This window comes from Sminthopsis crassicaudata, chromosome 2 (assembly GCF_048593235.1).
Source record: "Sminthopsis crassicaudata isolate SCR6 chromosome 2, ASM4859323v1, whole genome shotgun sequence".
Classification (NCBI taxonomy): domain Eukaryota; kingdom Metazoa; phylum Chordata; class Mammalia; order Dasyuromorphia; family Dasyuridae; genus Sminthopsis; species Sminthopsis crassicaudata.
Window position 1 is genome coordinate 681,943,501 of NC_133618.1, and position 24,054 is coordinate 681,967,554.

Sequence of the window (24,054 nt, forward strand, 5' to 3'; positions counted from 1 at the left end):
TTGCAGGGGTGCTTGGTTTTTCTGGCTTTCTCAACAGAAGGATGGAAGAGTTAGGAGGGAGAGAAGGTGGATATTTATTTGAAAAAAAAAAATCATTTAGCTGTGTGATCCTGGGTGAGTCACTTAACCTCAATTGAAAGAAAGGAAGGAAGGAAGGAAGGAAGGAAGGAAGGAAGGAAGGAAGGAAGGAAGGAAGGAAGGAAGGAAGAAAGAAAGAAAGAAAGAAAGAAAGAAAGAAAGAAAGAAAGAAAGAAAGAAAGAAAGAAAGAAAGAAAGAAAGAAAGAAAGAAAGAAAGAAAGAAAGAAAGAAAGAAAGAAAGAAAGAAAGAAAGAAAGAAAGAAAGAAAGAAAGAAAGAAAGAAAGAAAGAAAGAAAGAAAGAAAGAAAGAAAGAAAGAAAGAAAGAAAGAAAGAAAGAAAGAAAGAAAGAAAGAAAGAAAGAAAGAAAGAAAGAAAGAAAGAAAGAAAGAAAGAAAGAAAGAAAGAAAGAAAGAAAGAAAGAAGGGAAGGAGGGAAGGAGGGAAGGAGGGAAGGAGGGAAGGAGGGAAGGAGGGAAGGAGGGAAGGAGGGAAGGAGGGAAGGAGGGAAGGAGGGAAGGAGGAAGAAATAATAAGCAAGCAAACAAATACACAGATGTAGAGAAAGTTAAAAAACTGATGATATCTGTGAAAGCTGCCTGAAATCCCTCGTGGGTCCCCAATGTCAGGCTTCAGTCATTCTGACAATACCAGGTGTGGAGCCGTGGGTGACCAGCATCCTGCTCCCCGTCAATCACTCAGGCTGTACCTGAGCCAGGGCATTTGAAGGGATTCGTGGGGCCTGTCCTCCTTTGACTTCAAAAACAACCAAAATGACTCCGGCACCAAGTTCAAGTTGAAGCAAGTTTGACTGTGACCAATAGGAGCTCAGAAGCTTCAACCGCAGATCGGGCACAGAAAAGGCACCGAGCCTTTGTTTGCACAAATTGGATTTAAGTGAGGCACCTCTGCACAAAGTCATGGCCTCAGGTCTCTTCCAGAGTCATCCCAGGCCACCGGCAGGACAGAGTCAACATGCCTGGCGATGGCTGGAGACGCCCTTGTGTAACCAATGTCTCCCCGAGCTCTGGGCTCTCCACAGCGCCTGCTCCGGCCGCCTTCATAACTGTTGGAACAAATTGTTCTCTTATTCCACAGGGGGAACCTGAGCCATGGTTATTTTCGGAAAAAGCAGCTCAATGAGCCTGGTGGTTTGATATGATAGAGCAAACTCTGGGGGCGTCCCATGGCTCCCCTGGGGGGGTCTCCATGTCTCCTGAGACAGCAGGGTGGGGTGATGGAGAAGGAGCATAATGGAGAAGTACCAAGGGACTCCTCACCTCCATCGCCTCACCTGGCATTTGCTACATTGAGCTTTACTTCAAAGCAGCGAGGACCTAGCTTTCTGGGCTGGGCGGTGCTCCGGCCAGGGCAAAGGGGGCCTCCATTTCTTCCCAATTATATCACAGTGAAGTCTACCAAGTAACCACCTTTCTCATAGGAGAATGAGTGGGGCCCAATCAATAGATCGTCAGGGTGATTCCTCAAGGCAGACACAGTACAACCCCAGGGAAGCCATCTTCCATCATGGTCTCAGGCCTTGCTTTTCAACTTTGTCAGACTCCTAGGTTGGTGCCTTCTCCACGCAGAGAACCACGGGCCCGGCTGCTCACTCTGACAGGGACCCTACTCCCACACCGCACTCGCCATTACTAAGCTTTCCAGTCAGAAGTGATTAACATGCCCCATAATGAACTATCAGCTCAACTGATCACCCAGCAAGATGGTAAATGAGCATCTTCAATGAGTCATGTGCAGGAAGATGGCACTAGATGTGCCTCTACAAGGGCAGGCCTTCCTTCTTGTTGAAAACATGTCTGGCCTTGGGCAGTCAAAGAATTAGTCACAAAACCCCAAGGAGCCCCCGGGATCATCAATCCCGATGTTCCCCTTGCTCATCGTTACAGAGGCTGTTATAGGACTATCCTCCGGGTAGGCAGCTTGGGAAAGCTGGTAAAAGCCAAGGATGGGTCAGTCTGCCCAGCACCTCCCCAAGCTGCCCACACTGCGCCTCTCACAGCCCACTCACTGCTCGGCCCTTGTATGGGGATCGTGTCCTCCCATCAGTGGAAACTGGCCAGAAAGCACCGGCGATCTCTTGTGGCAATCTCTTTCCAGTCGCCTTTTCTCTGGCTCCTTCCTCCTTAGGCACTTCACAAATACTCCCTGTTGAGTGATCTCTATTTGACATTTGAATTGTTCGCCTTCTCTTCCTCTCATCACTCACTCTCTCTTCCTACCTCCTTTGTTTTGTTTTTGTTTTTGCTGCGTCTTCATGGCCATTGACCCTCCCAGCCCACCCCATCGGTCCTGGATCCTCCTTACTTCCTTTCTGTACTATCTCACGTTGAGATCTCATTGGTTCCCAAGAGTTTAATTATCTCTCCTAGGTAGATGATTGCCAGCTTCCTATAGCCATTCATGGGCTCTCTTCTGACCTGCATCTTCAGCTTGGAAGAATAGGACTGAGTTCCCACAGCCATCTTAAACTCCCCAAGTTTAGATCCATCACATGTTTAATCCATCATTTTCCTCTTAAAATCCATCTTCCTCCTACCTGCCTATTTCCTGCTGAGGAGACCATTGTTCACCATTGTTCACTCCCATTTGTAGCCAACTGGGCATCCCTGGTTTTCTCATTCTTACCCACGCAGCCCGTCCAGTCAGGTCTCTCCCACCCACTCCCTACCTCAGGAGCTTGGAGACACTGACCCCACCTTCCACATGGACTAAATCAGGAGGATATGTAAGAATCACTCTCCTCCAGCTCCAAAGCAATATTTGGAAAACCCAAATGTGCCCTCAATTAACTATATGACTTGGAGGAAGTCCCTGTCTTTTTCTGTGCCTTGGTTTCCCCATCTGTCATATAAGGTGGGATGGACTATGGCAATGAATTAATGGCTCTGTGGGAAGAAATGGGGGAATACAAATATAAAAAGCAAGATAGACCCTGCTCTCAAGGAATATTCTAATGAGAAAGTCCAGACATCTTGGAGAAGTGGCCAGGGAGAAGTATTTCAGTCTGGGAAGTTATTATCTCTATGACTAAAAGGGAGGACCAGTGGAGCAGAATGCTAACTGAAATGTGTGTGTGTGTGTGTGTGTGTGTGTGTGTGTGAGAGAGAGAGAGAGAGAGAGAGAGATTCAGAGAGAGAGACAGAGACAGAGAGAAAAAGAGACAGAGACAGAGACAAAGACAGACAGACAGAGAGACAGATAGAGACAGAGAGAGAGAGGAGACAGAGATAGAGACAGAGAGAGAGACAGAGAGAGAGAGACAGAGACAGAGACAGACAGACAGAGAGAGACAGAGAGACAGAGAGAGAGACAGAGAGAGAGACAGAGAGAGAGACAGAGACAGAGAGACAGAGAGACAGAGACAGAGAGAGAGACAGAGCCAGACAGACAGAGAGACAGAGAGAGACAGAGACAGAGACAGAGACAGAGAGACAGAGACAGAGACAGACAGACAGACAGACAGAGAGAGAGAGAGAGAGAGAGAGAGAGAGAGAGAGAGAGAGAGACAGAGAGACAGAGACAGAGAGACAGACAGATAGAGAGAGAGAGAGAGAGAGAGAGAGAGAGAGAGAGAGAGAGAGAGAGAGAGAGATTAAGTGACCTTTAAGACTTCTTCCAGCTCTATGAATGCAGTAAAAGTTTGGGTTAATTTCCAATAGACTTGTGACGGCGAGAGCCAGAATCTGCACCCAGACAGAGAGGTCTGGGGACCAAAAGTGAAGCACAACGAAGCCTTTCCACCGTTTGCTGCTGCTGTTTGCTTGCTTTTTTTCTTTCTCCTTTTTTCCCTTCGGATCTGATTTTTCTTGTGCAGCATGATCCATGTGGCAGCATGTTTAGAAGAACTGCACCTGGCTAACATATATTGGATTACTTGCCGTCTAGGGGAGGAGGGAGAAAATTTTGGAACATGGGGTTTTGCAACGATGAATGGTAAAAATGGTCTTTGCATGTATTTTGAAAAATGAAAAGCTCTTCGTATTTTTTCCAAAGAGAAAGTTTGGTTAGCACCACCCCTGAGGCTGACTTAACAGGTGCATTTTCCTCCCAGAACTTAGAGAAAACCCTCTGGACCGTCCCTACCCAACACTCCTTGCAAGCTCCAGCAGCATGGAGATATTCACCAGAGATTCACCAAGAAGACGTGCTCGATGTCCTGCAGGATCTCCAGCTCCCGGAACACGTTCCGGACCTCATCCCTCTCCACGCACTGCTGCTTGTTCATGTACTTCATGGCGTACATCTTCTCCGTGTCTCGCTTCTGGACGATGCACACCTAGGGGCACAGAGAGAATGGAGGAAAGAATCCCAGACAAGGCAGTCACAGGAAGAGGGGATCTCTGGGAGCACAGACTCCGGCTCCCCCCCCCCCACCCCATTGAATAGATGGAGGAGGGAACTACAGCCCCAAGAGGGGATCTCCGGCAGCACAGACTCCGGTTTCCCACACACACACACTTCATCAGATAGATAGAAGAGGGAACTATGGCCCCAAGAATGGCGGTGACTGAGGAGGTCAAAGAGCAGGCACGGGGCTGCCCCTGGACTAGCCCCACTGAGCCTCAGCTTTACCCAAGCCAGCCTTGCCCACAGGTGAGAAGGGCCATTCCCTTCCAGCTCTCAAGTAGATCACTACAAGCTTGTCAAAGGGCCTTAGTTACAAAAGACAAAGAAGACCTTCCCATGAAAAACCACTTTAAAAAGCATCTCGGATCTGCTCTGACGTCTCCATAGGAAAAGACAATTCCAATTCACAAAAATTCAGCACGTGTGCAAGCTTTCGGGACAGGCCGGCTGTGCTGTACAGGAAACACTTTAAAAGGGAGAGTCTGTCTGGAGCTAGACGGTCTTTGGAAGTCCGACCTGCTCATTGTACAAATATGGACAGTAAGTCCCGGGAAGATGAGGTGATGTTCAGTCATACAAGTAACGAGCATCATCGGGGTGGGATTTGAACCCAGACCCCTGATTCCAGAGCCTGCGTCCTCTCTCCTGTAGCTTCCCGCATGTGGAGTAGTGGGACACAGGATCCCACATCTGTCAGGCTCGCACCATGTCATCCTCCTGGCTTGTCTTCCCTTTCCTGGGTCTGACAGGACAGGATGGGCAGGATGGGCACATGGATCCAGCCTGCCTAAGGGCCTTGTCCTGGGCTGGCTAGAACGACAGCCTTAGAACTTTCACATCAACACAGACATTGCCTTGTGGGCAAGGGATGGCAGAGGGTATCCCTCCCCGGCGGTGGCATCTCCCAGCCGCCAGCCACCTGTCAGTGCCCAAGGAGGTCTATTTTGTGCTTCTCTGGAGGGATCACGGTAGGGTCTCTAGAGCAAGAAACATCTTAGCCAAGATGGGGGCTTGGGACAGCCCTGCTTCGATATCTAGTTTCCTGTGTCTGGATTTCCCAGGCACTGATTTCATGAGTGCGTAAATTCCGAAATAGGGAACCAGAATGAAGGAAATGATCAAATGCAAAAGCCTAGGGCAATTAAAATAAATATGTTTTATGAACTGTAATTGCATCCATTAAAAACCAAATCATCTGTTTATTCACATTTGTTGAGGAACTCAGGGGCTCCCAAAGGGGGCTGGGAATGATGCTCTTCACTTCCCAGGCTTCATGATTGACAATTCGGGAGCCTCCATGTTTTGGCAGCTGGAGATGGAAGCCTTGAAACTCAGAGGGGATGAGACTGGTAAGAGTTGAGATGCAGGGCTCACCTCCGTGGGGCAGCTCAGACTCGGGGACTCTGGCTCCAGAGAGCCCCCTCTGCAAAGACTTGGCCGAAGCCGGGGACGGCCTCGGAGATGGGAAGGCACGAGATTCACAAAGATAAAGGGCAAAGTGGAGGAATGTCACAATGACTGGGCAATAATGAACTGGACAATAAGGGTGGACTGTGTTCCCAGGGACCTACATCATCAGGGGAAAAAGAGAAGAAGACAATTCTCATAGGATTCTCCTTGCAGCTAGGAAGGAGCCCTCCGGTCTTGGCTCCAACCTTGCTGGCTGTATCACAATGAGAAGTCTCTACAAAGTAGGAAGGAAAGAAGAAAAGCAAGTGTTGGTTTTTAAGGGCCTACTATGTGCTAAGTACTGTTACAAACCCCAAATACAAATATCATTTCTCCACAACAAGCCTGGGAAGTAGGCGCTATTATTATCTTCATTTTACAGATGAAGAAACTGAGGCAGGAGGAGTTCAGGGATTTTCCCAGAGTCAGACAACTAATAGTGTCTTAGGTCCCAGGTGAATCAGGTCCACCTCACATAGGCTCAAAGCACACATTTAGGATTAGGAGAAGAGTCGGGGTGTGTGTGTGTGTGTGTGTGTGTGTGTGTCTGTCTGTCTGTCTGTCTTCCAGATATTTGTACCATTTTTTTTCTCTATGGCATCTAAGTAAGAAAACACATAGAATAAAAAGGCAGAAGTGGAACACGTGTATCAGAGGAGGAAATGATTTTAGAATCCAAAGGGAAACAGGGAGCAAGAACCTTCTTCAGAAATGGGGATTGGGGAGCAAGCGCCCCATTCTCAGGAAGGGAGAGGGAAAGAAGAGCAGGGGAGCAGGGCTGTGCTAGCTCTGGGCCTTGTCTGCTCATTGTGCCTTGCAGAGCTGGTCTTCTCCAGAGCTCCTCCAGCTGCTTCTGATGGAGGTGGTCACCCTATTATTTTTCATGGCAGTCGCTCAACACTTCTGTGCCCAGATCCCATTTGCTCATTAATTTCATGTCGGCATTCGTGCCCTCCCAAGTTGTTCTTCTCTTCTCATAAGACTTCCCAACGCTCCCCCTTCTCTAGGAACGGGAGGCGCTAGCCAGTCAGTCAGTCATACTCTCTCTCTACTGATCAGAGGGTCCCCAGAGGCTTGATCAGGGAATGGCGAGGATTTCTGTCCACCAGCAGGCAGTGTTTCTACATTCTGTTGCACTTAAAAATACCTTAGTATTCTGGGCAAGACACATCAAGCAAGAAGTTCTCCAAGAAAAATTTGTAGCCATGCATGGTAAGAGATTTGCTGGCATCCTGAAGTCAAAGATCAACAGGAAGGATGCATTTAACATGATTGATGCTTTTTACAACTTGTACTCTCCTCATGCACACCTTTGGAGCTTGCACTCCTCATGCACAGCTCCGGAGCTTGCACTCCTCATGCACACCTCTGGAATCTGCACTCCTCATGCACAGCTCTGGAATCTGCACTCCTCATGCACAGCTCTGGAATCTGCACTCCTCATGCACAGCTCTGGAGCTTGCACTCCTCATGCACAGCTCCGGAGCTTGCACTCCTCATGCACACCTCCAGAACTAGCACTCCATTCACACCTCCAGAATTTGCACTTATTATGTACATCTACAGAGCTTGCACTCCTCATGCACACCTCGAGCTTGCACTCCTCATGCACACCTCCAGAGCCTGCACTTCTCATGCACACCTCTGGAACTTGAACTCCTCATGCACACCTCTGGAATCTGCACTCCTCATGCACACCTCTGGAACTTGAACTCCTCATGCACACCTCTGGAATCTGCACTCCTCATGCACACCTCTGGAACTTGAACTCCTCATGCACACCTCTGGAATCTGCACTCCTCATGCACACCTCTGGAACTTGAACTCCTCATGCACACCTCTGGAATCTGCACTCCTCATGCACACCTCGAGCTTGCACTCCTCATGCACACCTCCAGAGCCTGCACTTCTCATGCACACCTCCAGAACTAGCACTCCATGCACACCTCCAGAGCCTGCACTCCTCATGCACAGCTCTGGAATCTGCACTCCTCATGCACACCTCTGGAATCTGCACTCCTCATGCACACCTCTGGAACTTGAACTCCTCATGCACACCTCTGGAATCTGCACTCCTCATGCACACCTCGAGCTTGCACTCCTCATGCACAGCTCCAGAGCTTGCACTCCTCATGCACACCTCTGGAACTCGAACTCCTCATGCACACCTCCAGAGCCTGCACTTCTCATGCACAGCTCTGGAACTTGCACTACTAATGTACACTTCTGGAACGTAAATGTAAATAAAAATGAACTTTGGAACTATTTGAACAAAACCTGTCTCTTGTTCAAGAGCTAACGACAAACAATAATAACAAAATTCTATAATAATGAAACACAGGACCTGTTGACCTAAGGCAGCTACACAAAGATGAAAATTTCCTCATAAAAAAGGAGGAAAAGCACTGGTGGTTGACAGTGCAAATGATAAGCAGGTCAAAGATGGACAGAAATGCCATTCAAATAGATATTATTCAGGGGCAATAACTGGGGACTTTATTTCTCAAGCATGACTGAAAGTGCTTTGCCCCTCGATGGATCCCATGAAATAGCTAAGATCCAAGGAATCAAAGAATCCTCTATGGGCAACATCCAAATTAACTAAGGGAAAAGAATTGTGAGAAAGGGGTGTCCAAAAATGACTAAGTTGCATGGATTTGTTTGTAGAGGGAGAAGGGGAGAATAGGGATTTAGTTTATGAAAAATAGCAGATTCTTCGTGCATAACCCTAGCTAGCAGGTGATCCCTGCTAGGTACTTATTGTTGTTCAGTAGTTTAGTCGAATTTAACTCTTTGTGACCCCATTTGGGGTTTTCTTGGCAAAGATCCTGGAACTGTTTCCTTCTCCTTTTTCCTTAACATTCATTTCACAGAGGAGGAACTGAAGCAATTCAGGACTATATCATTGTCTGCTGAAATACAGGAGAGGCCAGATTTAATCAATGATTATGAAAGGAAATAAAAGAAACTGTATATTCTATCACCTCAAGTTGGGAAAATTTAGCACCTACTTAATAGCTGGCAAGAGCCGCTAGGTGGTGCCATAGTGCATGGAGCACCAGGCCAGGAATCGGGCTGACTCATCTTCCTGAGTGGGAATCGACCTTCTGACACTTCCTGGCTGCGAGATTTGGGGCAAATCACTTAACCCTGTTTGCTTCACTTTCCTCATCTATAAAATGAGCTGCAGAAGGAAATGGCAAACACTCCACTCTCTTTGCCAAGGGGAAAAAAAAACAAGCAACAAACCAAATGGGGCAGAGCGGAACACAACCGAACAACAACAACTACCTAGCAAGAGATGACATGGTAGCTATGGCAATGCACAGGAGTCTATTTTCCATAAACTAAGATGACAAATCTCTATTCTACAAATGCAAGCTTCAAAATAATTTTGAAAATCCAAAAATAAATTGTAATAAACTAGATCATTAACACTCACAAAATCATTGCCCACGATTGCCTTCACCATAACGCTGATCCATGAAAATGCAGAAGCAATATTTGTAATGGTTCACCACACTAATCACTCATAATCTCTAAGCTACAAAGATAAAAAAATTCAAAATATAGAAACTGAGCAAAAGAAAATGTCAGAATAGGATCCAGTCTCCACCCTCCCCATTATCTTCTGTCCCGCTGGCATTGTGCCAGAGTGTGCCAGCAAGTCTACAAGAAGCTCACGTTGCAGAGCTATTATTCAATTAGAAAATGCAGTGATTCGCCTGTAAAATAGTAGGCAGGATATTCCATAAAAGAACAGTAGAAAGCTGTGACCCAGAATGGTTCTACCTGAACTACACTTTAAAAAACAAACAAACAAACAAACAAAAACATATATATATATATATATATATATATATATATATATATATATATATCAGAGGCAGCTAGGGGGCACAGTGGATAGAGACCAGCCCTGAAGTCAGGAGGACCTGAGTTCAAATATATATATATATATGTGTGTGTGTGTGTGTGTGTGTGTGTGTATTGTATATATATACACATATATAGCAAAAGGGGGACATAACTGGCATTTATAATAATACAACAACAATAATAAAGACAACACAAGCTCTCTGCTAATAAGTTTACAGGTGAATAAGTCCCCATAATAGTGAGGATTTCTATGTTGTGAATTAAGGTTTGCTATGTGCATCCCAAATATTATTTCATTTTATCCTCACAACATTCTTAGAAGGTGAGTATTATTATTATCCTCATTTTATGGAATAAAGAACTAAGGCAGAGAGAAGTTAAGTGATTTGCCCAGGACCACACAGCTAGTGTCTGTGATCAGATTTGAACTTGTATTCCTTATTCCAGGAAGTGCTCACCTACTCTAACCCCTGTGCCACCTGGCTGTCTCAAAGACATACTAAGAAAAGAAAAAAAAAAGCCATAAATCAAATAAGACATACTTAAAAGTGCCCAGAGTCAAGTGTGGAAATATATGTGATGTGCCTAAATAGATAGATAGCTGTATGATGGATAATTGATAGGTAGGTAAATATATAAATATAGATGATAGAGGGATGGATAGATAGACAGACAGACAGACAGACAGACAGACAGACAGACAGACAGATAGATAGATAGATAGATAGATAGATAGATAGATAGATAGAAAGATAGATAGATAGAGTGAACTCACACAGAGTACTCTAAGAATTGAAGAATCTGAAAAATTACTTCCACATGGGGGAAAGGGACAGGGCTCATGAAAAAGTGGTATTGGAAGCAGAGTCAAGATGGCAGAGAAAAGGCAGGAAGTTGCCTGAAATTTCTTTAATTTCCCTTGAAACAACTTTAAATCAAGCCTCAAAATGAATTTGTGATAGAACCTACCAGAGAAAATGGTGAGATAATTACCAGCCCAAGATATATAGGCTTTCTCGAAATAGAAATTTATTGCTTTATATTTTAATCCCCTCTTATGTCTTACTATGGACATTGTAATTTTTTCTCTTTCCATTTTCTATTTAAGTTTTAAATTAAATAATTAGTTTAAAAAGCAGAATTGAACAAATGGAAAAGGAGACAAAAAATAACTAAAGAAAACAATTGAATTAGGCAAGTGGAAGCTAATAATTTTATGAGACATCAGCTGAAATAAAAAAATGCAGGGATATCAGTCATTTTCTTAGACAAAACAAAAGGGAAAAAGAGATCTAATTAAAAGAGACAAGGAAGGAAATTGTATCTTGCTAAAGGGTACCATAGGCAATGAAGTAATATCAATACATCAAATAGTATAGCATCCAAACTTCTTTTTTGAATAATAGTTTTTTTATTTTCAAAATACAAGCAAAGATAGTTTTCAACGTTCACCCTTGCTAACTAAACCTTGTGTTCCAAATTTTTCTCCCTTCTTTTCCATATCCCCTCCCCTAGATAGCAATTAGTCCAATATATGTTAAATATGTGCAATTCTTCTCTATTTTTCATGATGCACAAGAAAAATCAAAAAAGAAAAATGAGATAATTTTGATTATATTAAACTAGAAAGAGTTTGCACAAATAAAACCAATGCAAGCAATAGTATAAGGAAATCTGAGAATCGATTTTTATAAGTGTCTCATTTCTCAAATATATTCAGAACTGACAAATTAATAAGAATAAAAATGGTCAAATGATATGAACAAGCAGTTTTCAAATGAAGAAATTAAAACTATCTATAGTCATAAGAAAAAATGCTCTCCATCACTTTTGATTGGAGAAATGCAAATTAAAACAATTTTGAGCCACCAACCCATACCTATCAGATTGGCTAATACAACAGAAAAGAAAAGTGAGAGAGGATGTGGGAAAACTGGAACACGAATGCACTATCGGTAGAGTTGCAAACTGATACAGCCATTCTTGCAAATAATTTGGAATTATGTCCAAAGGACAATAAAATTGCAAACTCTTTGATCCAATAATATTGCTGCTAGGTCTGTATACTAAAGAAATCATATAAAAGGGGGAAAGAACTTACATGTACAAAAATATTTATAGCAGCCCTTTTTATGGTGGCAAAGAATTGAAAATTGAGAGGATGCCCATCAAATGGTAAATAGCTAAACAAGTTGTGGTGTGTGAATGTAACAGAATAATATTGTGCTATAAGAACTGATGAGTAGGCAGATTTCAGAAAAAAACTGGAAAAACTTACATTGATGAAAAGTAAAGTAAGCAAAACTAGGAGAAAATTATACACAATAACAGCAACATTGAAGGATGATTAAGTATGATTGACTCAGCTCTTCACATCCAAAGAAGAAACTGATGGAGTCTGAACGCAGATAGAAGCATGCTATTTTCACTTTATTTTGTGTGTGGGTTTTTTCCTTTTGTTCTGTTTCTTCTTTCATCATCTTACTAATGTGGAAATATATGATTGCATGCATATATATATAAAATCTAAACCAAATTTCTTACCATCTTAGGGAGGGGGTAAATTAGGGAGAGAGAAAAAAATGGTATTCAAAATTTCATTTTAAAAATCCTAAAAAATGAAAGTAAAAGAGGGAAAAGGATCAACATGTGCAAAAAAATGTTTGCAGCAGCCCTTTTTGTAGCAGCAAGAAACTAGAAATTGAGTGGATGCCCCCATCAGTTGGGGAATGACTGAATAAGCTATGGAAAATGAATATAATGGAATATTACTGTTCTATAAGAAATGATGAACAAGTTGATTTCATAAAAGCCTAGAAATATTAACATGAACTGAAGTGAACAGAACCAAGAGAACATTGTACATGGCAACAACAAGATTATGTGATGATCAGCTGTGATGGACTTGGCTCTATTCAACAATGAGGTGATTCAAGCCGATTCCAATGAATTTGGGATAGAAAGAGTCATCCACATTGAGATAGAAAGCTATGGAGATTGAATGTGGATCAAAGTATAGTATTTTCATCTTTCATTGTTGTTTGCTTGTTTTTTTTTTCTTTTCTGTGTTTTTTCCCTTTTGATCTGATTTTCTTGTGCAGCATGACAAATATGGAAATATGTTTAAAAGAACTGCAAATGGTTAATCTACATTGCATTGCTTGCTATCTAAAGGAGTGAGGTGAAGAGGGAGAGGATAAAAATTTTCAGAACAAGGTTTTGCAAAGGTGAATGTTGAAAGCTATATTTAGTATATTGGGAAAAATAAAATATGATTTAAAAATTTAAAGAAATTTAAAAAAAAGAAAGTGGCTTTGGAGACACACCCTGAAAAATGGGTAGGAATTTAAAAGGTAAAGATAGCTGGAGCAGAAATATCCAGGTAGGGGATATCCCATCCAGGGAAAGGTAAGTGGTCTGGTTTGGTAAAAGTTCAGAGGGAAATCTGGGCAAAGAGGAGGTACCAGAGGATTCTCATGCTTTTCCCTGACTGAGATAATTGATTCGTCAGTGGTAACAAAGCCAGAGCATTTCTAGCAGGCAGGATTCACTAATCCACTAGGCTAAATTCTCTAATAGCTTAAGTAACCAAAACAACTCTGAGGTATAAATAAAGCATCCCAATAATAGAAACCCCTACTTCTTATCATATTGTTAGCTCTGGGAGCAGCCACCCCAAATGTTCGTAGGGACTATTTGTGTCTGATCTGTGGGAGAGCATCCCAAGCTCACATTGGTTCAATCAGCCACAGTCACATATTGTAACTCGACTCAAACACGGTGATGTCATTTTTGGGTCTCTTCTAGAACAAAGGACAACCATCAACCAACCACAAACCATGGGGGTTAAATTCACTGTTGGTTTTATCTGGGGTTTGGCCAAATGCCCAAAATTCTTAGCATCACCTGTAGTAATAAGTGAGCCCCAGAGTAAAGGGGGGAAAACAAATAAGTCAAAACATGATGAGTCAGTTCAAAGACAACACACAACACACACACACACACACACACACACACGAAACTGTGAAGGAAGAAAAATTGGTAAAGATGACATTAGATGGGAATAATCAATGCTGGTGGGGTGGAAAGATAGGGACTAATGCATTGTTGCGTGGAAAAAATGAATTGGTACAACCTTTCTGGTATGCAATTTGTATACAAATACAATGACTAGACTTTCTGCCTTTTATTTTTACAAGTTCTATTGTTGGGAATTTAATAAGACATGAAAAAACAGAATTAGTGGTGACGTTAGAAATATGCTAAGATAAAAAGAATTCAGGCATATATAAAGTTAGTTTGTTTATAGTTCTTGCAAGAAATGAGTGACCCATGGATCTGCACTTGCATACATAAGAATGGACTTCTTGGACTTCTTGCCAAGAGATCGTTGTGTACTTCAACAACAATACTATATGGGATGATCAATTCTGATGGACGTGGCCTCTCCAACAGTGAGACAAACCAAATCAGTTCCAATAGAGCAGGAATGAACTGAACCAGTTACGCCCAGTGAAAGAACTCTGGGAGATGACTATGAACCGCTACATAGAAATCCCAATCCCTCTGTTTTTGTTCACCTGCATTTTTTATTCCTTTCACAGGCTAATTGTCCACTGTTTCCAAGTCCAACTCTTCTTGAGCAGCAAAACAACTGTTTGGACATGTATACATATATTGTATTTAACTTATACTTTAACATATGTAACATGTATTGGTCAACCTGCCATGGGGGGGGTGGAGAAGAAGAGGAAAAAAATAGAACAAAAGGTTTAGCAATTGCCAATGCTGTAAAATTACCCATTCATATATCTGGTAAATAAAAACTATAAAAATAAAAAAAAAGAATGGACTTCTTGGACTTCTTGGTCCTCCCATTGTACATTCCTCCTTTAGATGTACCCCCTTCCTCATCATATAACCCAAAAATGATGGAAAACTTCCCTTTTGGGGAGGAGAAGTTAATATTAATTAACTTATTAAATATGCACACTTAAAACTTGCGATTCCTTTTCACCCACTTATTGTTTTGAAGTGATTTTTAGCAGTTTATCAGTTCAGTGGATCAATATCTTGTTTTATACGCTAACTTGGTCAGCTGGTGTCTTTGTCTCTATGTGGAAATACAACTCTATATGTTGCTTACACTTCCATATACATCAAACTATTTATTGCAGAACTTTTAGTCACGTAGAAGAACAAGAAATAAAGTAGATGCTCATCAACAGGGGAATGGCTAAGCAAACTGTGTTCCATCAATAGAATAGAAGTTGAATAAAGAAACAATGAACAAATGCTAAGAAACCAAAAATTCCTACCAAATAGAATGAGCCGAGGTGGCTGTGGTTTCAGTAATGTTTGACTCTGGGCCTCCATGTGAGGTTTTCTTGGCAAAGCCACTGGAGCGGTTGGCCATTTCCTTCTCCAGGTCATTTTACAGATGAGGAAACTGAAGTGAACAGGATGAACTTGTTGAAGTTCAGAAGGGACTCCAAAAGGTTGGGGTCACAGACCAGGGTCGCAAGGGGTTTCAAAAGAGTCTGCAGCTTGAATCTATCTTCAAGACAGGGGTAAAGTTTGTTATAATTGTAATACCAGTTGAAGCCGGCTAATTTCCAAAAGAGTTTAGCAAAGAACCAAGAGAAAGGAGATAGATTTGTAGGACAGAGTTAGATCAAGCTTCATGTTACTTATTTGCTCATTTTATGGCTTCCAGGTAGGGTTGAGGGGTGGTTTATTCACTATTGTCTCAGGAACTTGGCTATCACTGACCAACAGTCAGTAAGGTTTGTAGGGCTATTGTAAGGTCAGAAGGCTTTAGAATCATTGACAGGTTGTTAAATAGAAGCACTCTAAAGTCAGGGGACCTTACAGTTATTGCTATATTTCCCCTAGAAGCTATACCCTCTAAAAGTGACTTGTCCAGGGTCTCACATCTAGGAAGTGTCTGAGTCAAGATCTAAACTTGTCTTCCTGATTCCAGACCCAGCACTCTATCTGTTGAACCTTCTCGCTGCCCCTGAAGAGGTAGGGAAACAGAGACAACCATGGCTGGAATGAGGAAACTTCAGACAACAATGACTTCAAGCAATCAAAGTGAAGGCTCCCAAATCAGAGAGAGGAAGGAGAAACTGGGGAAACACGCCTGTCCTTGCTCCTTTGCAGAGGCGCAAGCAGGGTCAGCGGATGACTCTGGGGGAGAGAGGGAGGCTGCCAACTCTGCCCAGCTTTGCCCCGCTCGTATCCAATTCACATTCAAGTCAAGACTTATCTTCATGATGCCATTGGGCACAAGGAAGGACCAACAACCGCTTCGAGGGTTCTGCATAAAATCTGCCCGCGGAAAGACTTGCAGGGCAGCTATTCTGAATGAAACTTTGTCGCACACGTTTCTGAGATGTGTCTCACTACGATTATGGTGGCTTAAGATTAACTCAGTCCTCCCATGGAGGCTGCATTTATGGGAAGAAGCTGATGGGGTGAATAAGACTGCAACAAAAAGCCCCAAGTCCTGTGTAGCTACTCGGGTCCTGACAGAAGGGAACATTAACAGAAGAGAGCTTTTGTCGGATTTAAGTGAGATTTAAATGGACCTTTTTGCAATGAGCCCTCCTTGAATTCCCACAGCTACTCCCTGAGGCAAGCAGGGGGGCATTAACAGGATTATTTTGTCCATAAGTGGGCCTTGTTGAGGCGAACAAAATTATCATGAAGCCATAGTCACTATATCTCATCAGAGGGTCAAATTATGGATGTCGAGCAATCTTTTCTTCTTTAAAAAAACCGAAGGGTCTATTTTTGTCCACCTACATTTTGGATTTCCTTCACAGGCTAATGGTACACTGTTTCAAAGTCCGATTCTTTTTATACAGCAAAATAACTGTTTGGACATGTATACATATATTGTATTTAACATATACTTTAACATATGTAACATGTATTGGTCAACCTGCCATCTGGGAGAAGAGGGTAGGGGGAAGGAGGGGAAAAGTTGGAACAAAAGACCTGGCAATTGTCAATGCTGAAAAATTACCTATGCATATATCTTGTAAATAATTTATTAAATTAAAAAATTAAAAATTAAATTAAAATTTAAAAAAAGAACCTAGGGGTACTCCACTTCTTTTTGGGGGGAACTTAGTCTGCCAGTCAATGACTTAATTCTCCACTGACTCCTTTTTAGGATGAGCCCATTTACTGTTACAATTGGATTCATTAGGAACTCCCCTTATGGCAGCAAGTTCCCTAGGTAGTTTGTCTGCCCTATGGCACCTTTCCCTGTGTTATGGTGTCTTCACCCTTGTTAGTGACAAATTCTGCTAAGGAACTTAGACAACGTCTTTCCCCTTATTAATCACTAAACCTTTTTTTTTTGGAACTCAGACCACCAGTCAATAGCATAATAATAAAATCTTTGCCTCTTGATTTGTAGATGGTCTAAGCCTCCAAATTCTTTTGAGACATCAACCCATAAGTCCAATATATACTTTGGGTTCAACCCCACTCCCCAGTATTTGGTGTCCCATACTGGGAAAGTACTAGAACCCCAATATATTTTAGCTTCTGCCCCTTTATGCCCCATCAAAGTGAACCAAATTGTTAGGAGAATGTTTATATACATTTATATTTACATGTTACCTGAGAGGAGTAGTCACTGCTCTCTGGAGATCCAACCTGCCAATTTGGGCAGAGTTGGGGAATGGTGTTGTTTCTCCTTCTTTTCTTCTTCACTAGTTTTTTTTTTTTCAAAAACCTGGGACAATTTACTTTTTTGTCCCACTTGGTATGTAATTTTTCCCTGAAATATAGCTCTGAAAAAGCATACACAGGTTTTCAAAAGTCCTTTGTGTTTGAAATAGAGATCCTTGACTTAACCTTAAAACTCAAATCACTCTGGTTTTCAATGAATGACAAATAATAGCCCGACCCAAGTTTCTTAAGATTCACTATTTAGGTTTTGATGGCTTAGAATGAGTGTAAATAATCATTGCTTTCTGTCCTGGCCAGAAACTTTGAGACTGCTGTCTTTGTGATGGTAGATTGAGCCATCTTCTCTCTCCATCTTACCAGCCAACTGGGACCCGGGAAAGACCTTAAGTTATAAAGACCTTGTGCATCCTGGGCCATTGCCAGTTGTCTTGACCTTTTCTTGCCACTGGGCTTCAGTGACTCTGGAGAAGAGAAAGAAGCTGATAATTGTGGCTCTGTCCCTCTCAAATACAATTCACATGTGAGTCAAGATGTCCCCCTGTGACCCTCATGATGTCATTGGTACTCTTGGAGAGAGAAGGCAGATAGCAAGAATAATAACAAGGGCGGAGTCACTGGACTTCCATTATTCTGGGGTATTTTGCTAAACATTTTATTCTTTGTTACAGAAATGGTTCTGGGAGGAGGAAGAGCAATTATGAGTGAGCTGAAAAAAAGGGATCTCAGCAAATTTTAAGTGAAAAAAAGGAAAAAGAAGCGGCATTCTCTGGAGATGCCATTGCTTCTCTGCCATCCAATACAAACACTTCTTGGCTGCTAAAGGGAAGTTTCCCAAATCAAAACTTTCTGTCAATGAAAGCCGAGATGAGGGCACAGATGGCCCAAAGCGTGTCTTTATGTGGCTGACACCCAACATTTGGGGATTAGATCCTCATGTGCTGCTGTCTCCTGTAGACTTTGGACAGCTCTAGTACCAGAAGAGACCACTCCAGCCCTGGAGAACGGGCTTATCTGGCTTTTAAAAATGTGCATTTGCATAAAACCCAGTTGAAAAATCCCTTTCACTGCTGCCTCAGCATCTTTCTACATGTTGTTCCTTGGGCAGTAGCTTAGCCTGCTTTCCCTTAATCCTACTGATGTGTTAAAGAAGCCTGCTGGACTTGGGAGGGGAGAAGAAAAGAGAAGTTATAGATTTCTCCTGAGTCCTGCCTTTAAAAAGTATCCTGGTGCCTGGATCTCTGAACACGGGTCACGGCCTTCCCCTTGATCTGTTCTCACCTCCCTTTGCTTCACTTTATTTTTTTTTGGGGGGGATCAGCAATTTCATTCAACAAGCACAGATTAAACACCTTCTGAGTACAGAGCCCTGTGCTAGGTGTTGAGAAAGATACAAATTTTAAACAACTTTGTTATCAGTGTTCCTGAATTTATGAAATTCAGAGATTAGTAGGTGGATCTGATATAAACAGAGATAACTGTAAGATGTATATATGCATGAGGTATTTATAAAACAAATTGCCACATGAATAAAAGGCTAGGCACCTACCAACCTTGCCCCATCCATCAAATTTATGTTGCTTCAACATAGATTTAATCTTTTTTTTAGTGTTTTTTAATTAATTTTTATAATTATAACATTTTCTTTGATAGTACATATGCATAGGTAATTTTTTTTTACAACATTATCCCTTGTACTCCCTTCTGTTCTGAAATTTTCCCCTTCTTCCCTCCACCCCCTCCCCTAGATGGCAGGCATTCCCATACATATTAAATATCTTGTAGTATATCCTAGGTACAATATATATGTGCAAAACCGAATTTTGTTGTTGTTGTTGCAAAGGAAGGATTGTGTTCAGAAGGTAAAAATAATCTGGGAAGAAAAACAAAACAAAACAAAAAAACCAATGCTCACAGTTCACACTCATTTCCCAGTGTTCCTTCTCTGGATGTAGCTGATTCTGTCCATCATTGATCCATTGGAACTGAATTAGCTCTTCTCTATGTTGAAGATTTCCACTTCCATCAGAATACATCTTCATACAGTATCATTGTTGAAGTGTATAATGATCTCCTGCTTCTGCTCATTTCACTCAGCATCAGTTGATGTAAGTCTCTCCAGGCCTCTCTGTATTCCTCCTGCTGGTCATTTCTTACAGAACAATAATATTCCATAACCTTCCTATACCATAATTTACCCAACCATTCTCCAACTGATGGACATCCATTCATCTTCCAGTTTCTGGCTACTACAAAAAGGGCTGCCACAAACATTTTGGCACATACAGGTCCCTTTCCCTTCTTTAGTATTTCCTTGGGATATAAGCCCAGTAGTAGCACTGCTGGGTCAAAGGGTATGCACATTTTGATAACTTTTTGACAGCCCCATGTCTTTCAAAACTGGAGCATTCTGGGAGTTCTCCAGCCACAAGTCTCTCTCCAATGCGGTCCACTCTCCACTTTGGATCAAAATGATTTTCCTAAAGCACAGATCTGAACCTGTCACCTCCTTCTACTCAACACACCCCAGCGGCTCTTTATCATCTCTAGAATCAAATAGAAAAGCATTCAAAGCCTTTCCCAAATTGCATCCTCCTTTTCCAGGCTTCTTATGCCCTATCTCCTCCCTGTACTTTCATGCTGTTGGTCTTGAAGCAGGACACTCAATCTCTAGACTCTGGACATTTGCACAGATTATCCCCCATGCCTGGAATGCTGTCCCTCTTTCTCCCCATCATTTGGCTTCCCTGGCTTCCTTCAAGCCCCAGCCACAATTCCACCTTCTACAGGATCACTCAATTCCACTGCCTTCCCTCTGTCCCTTCTGTCTCTTTGCACTTCATTGTTTGCCTATTGTCTCCCCTTTGGACATTAGCTCCTTGAATGCAGATTTTTTTCTCTTTCTCTGTATCCTCACTGTTTAGTCCAGTATGTGGCACATGGTATGTGTTTAATGAATGTTTCTCAAATGTCTGACCTGTCAGGATGATTTAGTGGTTAGCCTCCTAGTGGAAAGAAATGTCAGTAAACTATACAAGCTGGGGGGAAAGTTGAGCAAAGTTTTTATAATAAATGGTCTGTTTGGGCATAAACTTTTTAAGAAACAGTGTAAATGATAAGGATAGTTGATTTTAAGTGTGTGATGGAACAGAATCCTGGGGGAAAGAGAGATGTTTAATCCTTAGCCAGAGAGAACCGTGATGAACTGGAGAACAGCTAGGAAGCCAACAGGGCATTTGTTGGAATCCAGTATTCTACAACTTAATAATGACAGATCTGAGATACGACTTTGGGGTTTCAAAAATCCATTTCACAAGGAGCCATGGAGGTGGAGTGGCTAGCTAGCAATTCATTTGAAAAAAGAGTGGGCAGTTCTAGTGGCCTAAAAATTTCAGAATCAATGGTGTGATGGTACAGACAGTCGTCTAAAAATTAGATCTTGAGCTGCAGCATTAGGTAGACCCCAGAAGATGGAACAGGACATGATCTTGAGGTACCATCTTGCCCATCCTCCTCATTTTTCAGATGAGAAAATGAGGTAAGGTTATTAGGTTCTGGATGTTTAACATAGAAAAGAAATTCACAGGAATGAGACAGCTGTCTTTGGGTATTTGAAAGGATGTCAGATTGAATCAACAGCCTGATTCTACTATGGTCCTAGAAAGGAGAAGTAAGAGTGAGGGCTAAGTAAGGTTAAGGAGACTTCAGGCCAGGAAAATTTTCCTAAAGATTAGAGCTGTCTAAAAATGGAGTGAGCCACCTTTGGAAAGAGTGGGCACTTCTTCCCTGGAGGTCTTCAAGCAAAGGTGGAGTGGCCATTTATCAGATGTGTTTTTGAGGGAGTACAGATTGGGCTGGATGGCCTTGTGATTATTTCCAATTCAGGTGCTGTAATTCTCTTATATATCTTTTTAAATTTTCTCTGAGTTAGCTATTAGGAAAACAGAATCTAGTCAAATAATTGCCACAAAAGAGCTAAGGATTGATAATCAGCTTCATTGTAGTCACTAATTTAAGGAATTATTCCCATCACTGGGATTTCGAATATCTATAACAGTGGGGAAGGGGGAAATAATTAGGGACAAAATAATATTTCTGGGTAATTTCCAATGTATCCTGTCTGTGGCTTCTATGTACATAATGATCTGCATGTTGTCTCCCCCATCACAAGGTGAGCTCCTTAAGGGCAGGAACTGCCTTTGGTCCTTTTTTATATCTCCAACATTTAGCACAGTACCTGGCACAGAGCCGGGGCTTAATAAATGTTTATTGGCTGACTGGTGGGTAGACTGACCGATAACTGTCAGTGAATGGAAGGATAGCATCTGTACAGAGAGACAGATCAGGTAGATTGTCTTAGAATGTCAAGCTGGAACGGACCTTTGAGATCACCTAATTTCCCCCTTTCCTTTTTATAAAGGGGAAACATAAGCTGTGAAGTGATTTGCTAAAGGTTGAGGAGTAAGGTTTGCAGGAAAAGGGAAGGAAACGCTCTTTCTTAACTTGTTTTCCTAATTGGAGCATCTCATCTATCCAGCCAGCTTCTGCTGCTGGATTTCATGATAGGTGTTTAATTTTTTTCTGACAAAATCATCATTTGGATTGAAAAACAGTTATCTCAGGCAGCAAGCCAGCTATTTGATGGGTGGACCGGATTGCTCCTCCTAACCCTTCCCGAAGAAGACCTCTAATTAGTGCTTGTCTCCCTCTCAATATATTTAGAATTACAATCAGATAATTGCACATCAACTGATGAACTGAGCAAACCCTGCTCAGAACACCGAGTCCTTCCCTAGCTTGTTTGTCTTTTAGCAGAAATGTTTCCATCTCTTGTCAGGCTCACTTTCTCTGGGACTGTGAGTTTAAAGATGAGCCAGTCCTGAGCCTTGTGTCGAGGAGTGGATCTATCTCCACCTGGAGACCACAGAGCTTCTAATGGAGGGTCTTGGTGAAAATTAAGGCACAGAGAGGGGAACCACTTGTACGGGGTCACACACTGACTGGTGAAGTCGTGGTTTCAATCCAGATGCAAAAGTCAGAGCTCGCTAACCCTCCTCACACCCCTTGCCTCCACTGGACTCACAGGACATCAGAAGGCCCCAAGGCTACCGGAGCAAGCTGGGCTAAACTGGGGAACGAGAAGGAAAAACAAGATGGAACCTTTTCCCTTGCTCTCTTGGGAGCCAGAAGCCTGGAAGTTGCAGCAGCTGAATGGTAATGAGGCTATTACTACTGAAATTAGCTCATTATCATTCATTTTTGCAGCTGCTGATGGCTTCTGAGCCACAAGCAGAATTTCAATGACTAAATCTTCAACAAGATGATGTGGGAGATAAAGAGAGGCGCCTGGGGACTGAAGTGTACCCACTTTCCTCCGGAGATGACTCTTGGGGACTAAAGACTTTAGACTCCATGTGCAGGGAGGAAAAGAACTTTCATCCCACCAGAAAATAGCTGTTTCTTCTGTCTTGTGGAAAAGTCACCAACCCCCCAAAGTCCTTAATCAAACATTTCCAATTGAGTCCAATGTTCTCCTGCTTGCATCAGTTTGTGTAAGTTTTTCCAAGTTTTTTCTGAAATCATCCTCCTTGTCATTTCTTTTTTCTTTTTCTTTTTTTTCTAAAGCAATTGGAGTTAAGTGACTTGCCCAGAGTCACACAGCTACGAAGTGGTAAGTGTCTGAAGCCAGATGCTTGTCGTTGGTTACCATACAATAGTATTCCATCTCAGTCACATACCCGGCTTGTTCAGTCCTTCCCAGGTGAGGAAGCCCCTCAATTTCCATTCTTAGCCACTACAGAAAGAGCTGCTAGGAATATTTTTGTACAAATTGATTCTTTTAAAGAGTTGATTTATAACACGCTCTGTCTGCATTCACCACGACTGGGAAGAGCTCTTTGGCTCAGGTGGGTACAGTCATTGCAGAGTCTCTGACCAAATGAACAACAAAGAAGGCATGAACGCCCAGGATTCTAAGCCCAACCACTTCTATATGTCTTGAGGCCATCTAGAGTCTTCCCTTATGCTCAGGCTATTCCTTATTCCAACTCCAATCCAAAAGGACAAGGAGTTAAGAGACCACGGTTCCCATCCTGGCTGCACAACTGACTGTGTGCTAAGACTGCGGCTTTCTCTGAGCCCCCTTCCTGCTTCTGTCAAAACAGAGAGAAGGGAACTGAGGTTGATATCAGGAGAAATCTGGGTTTGAACTCCAATTCTGACACTTGCTAGCTGTGCATCCCTGGGAAAGGAACAATCTCTGTCACTTCTTTACTCATCTGTGAAATGAGGGGAAGGATGAGCTGGTCTCTCTGGCCCCTTCTAGCTCTAAAGTGATGATCCCATGATCTTAAATTCATGGTTAGGTGATTCTGGCCAAATTAGTAATCCTCTCCTCCCAAAATGCAATATGCGGATCCCCAGAGGGCCTCGTCCTCAGACTTTCCTGAAACTATGAGATCAGTCATCCAAAGGGCCCTGGAATCATGGAAAGGCTAGGCCCATGGCAGCTCCTCTTCTTCCGAATCATTCTCCAACTGGGAATCCCTGAACCTGCCCCCCCCTGTTCTTCTGGC

The 24,054-nt window shown here is 42.5% G+C and overlaps 1 protein-coding gene across 1 annotated transcript in view; it reads right to left on the reverse strand.

Moving 5' to 3' along the window:
* The window catches only part of STK32C (serine/threonine kinase 32C), a 171,622-nt gene that overhangs the window by 19,695 nt on the left and 127,873 nt on the right, over nucleotides 1-24,054 (reverse strand). Inside the window, exon 3 of the mRNA XM_074297201.1 lies at nucleotides 4,222-4,373. Coding sequence (XP_074153302.1) covers nucleotides 4,222-4,373 — 152 coding nt within the window. The remainder of the gene's footprint in view (nucleotides 1-4,221; nucleotides 4,374-24,054) is intronic.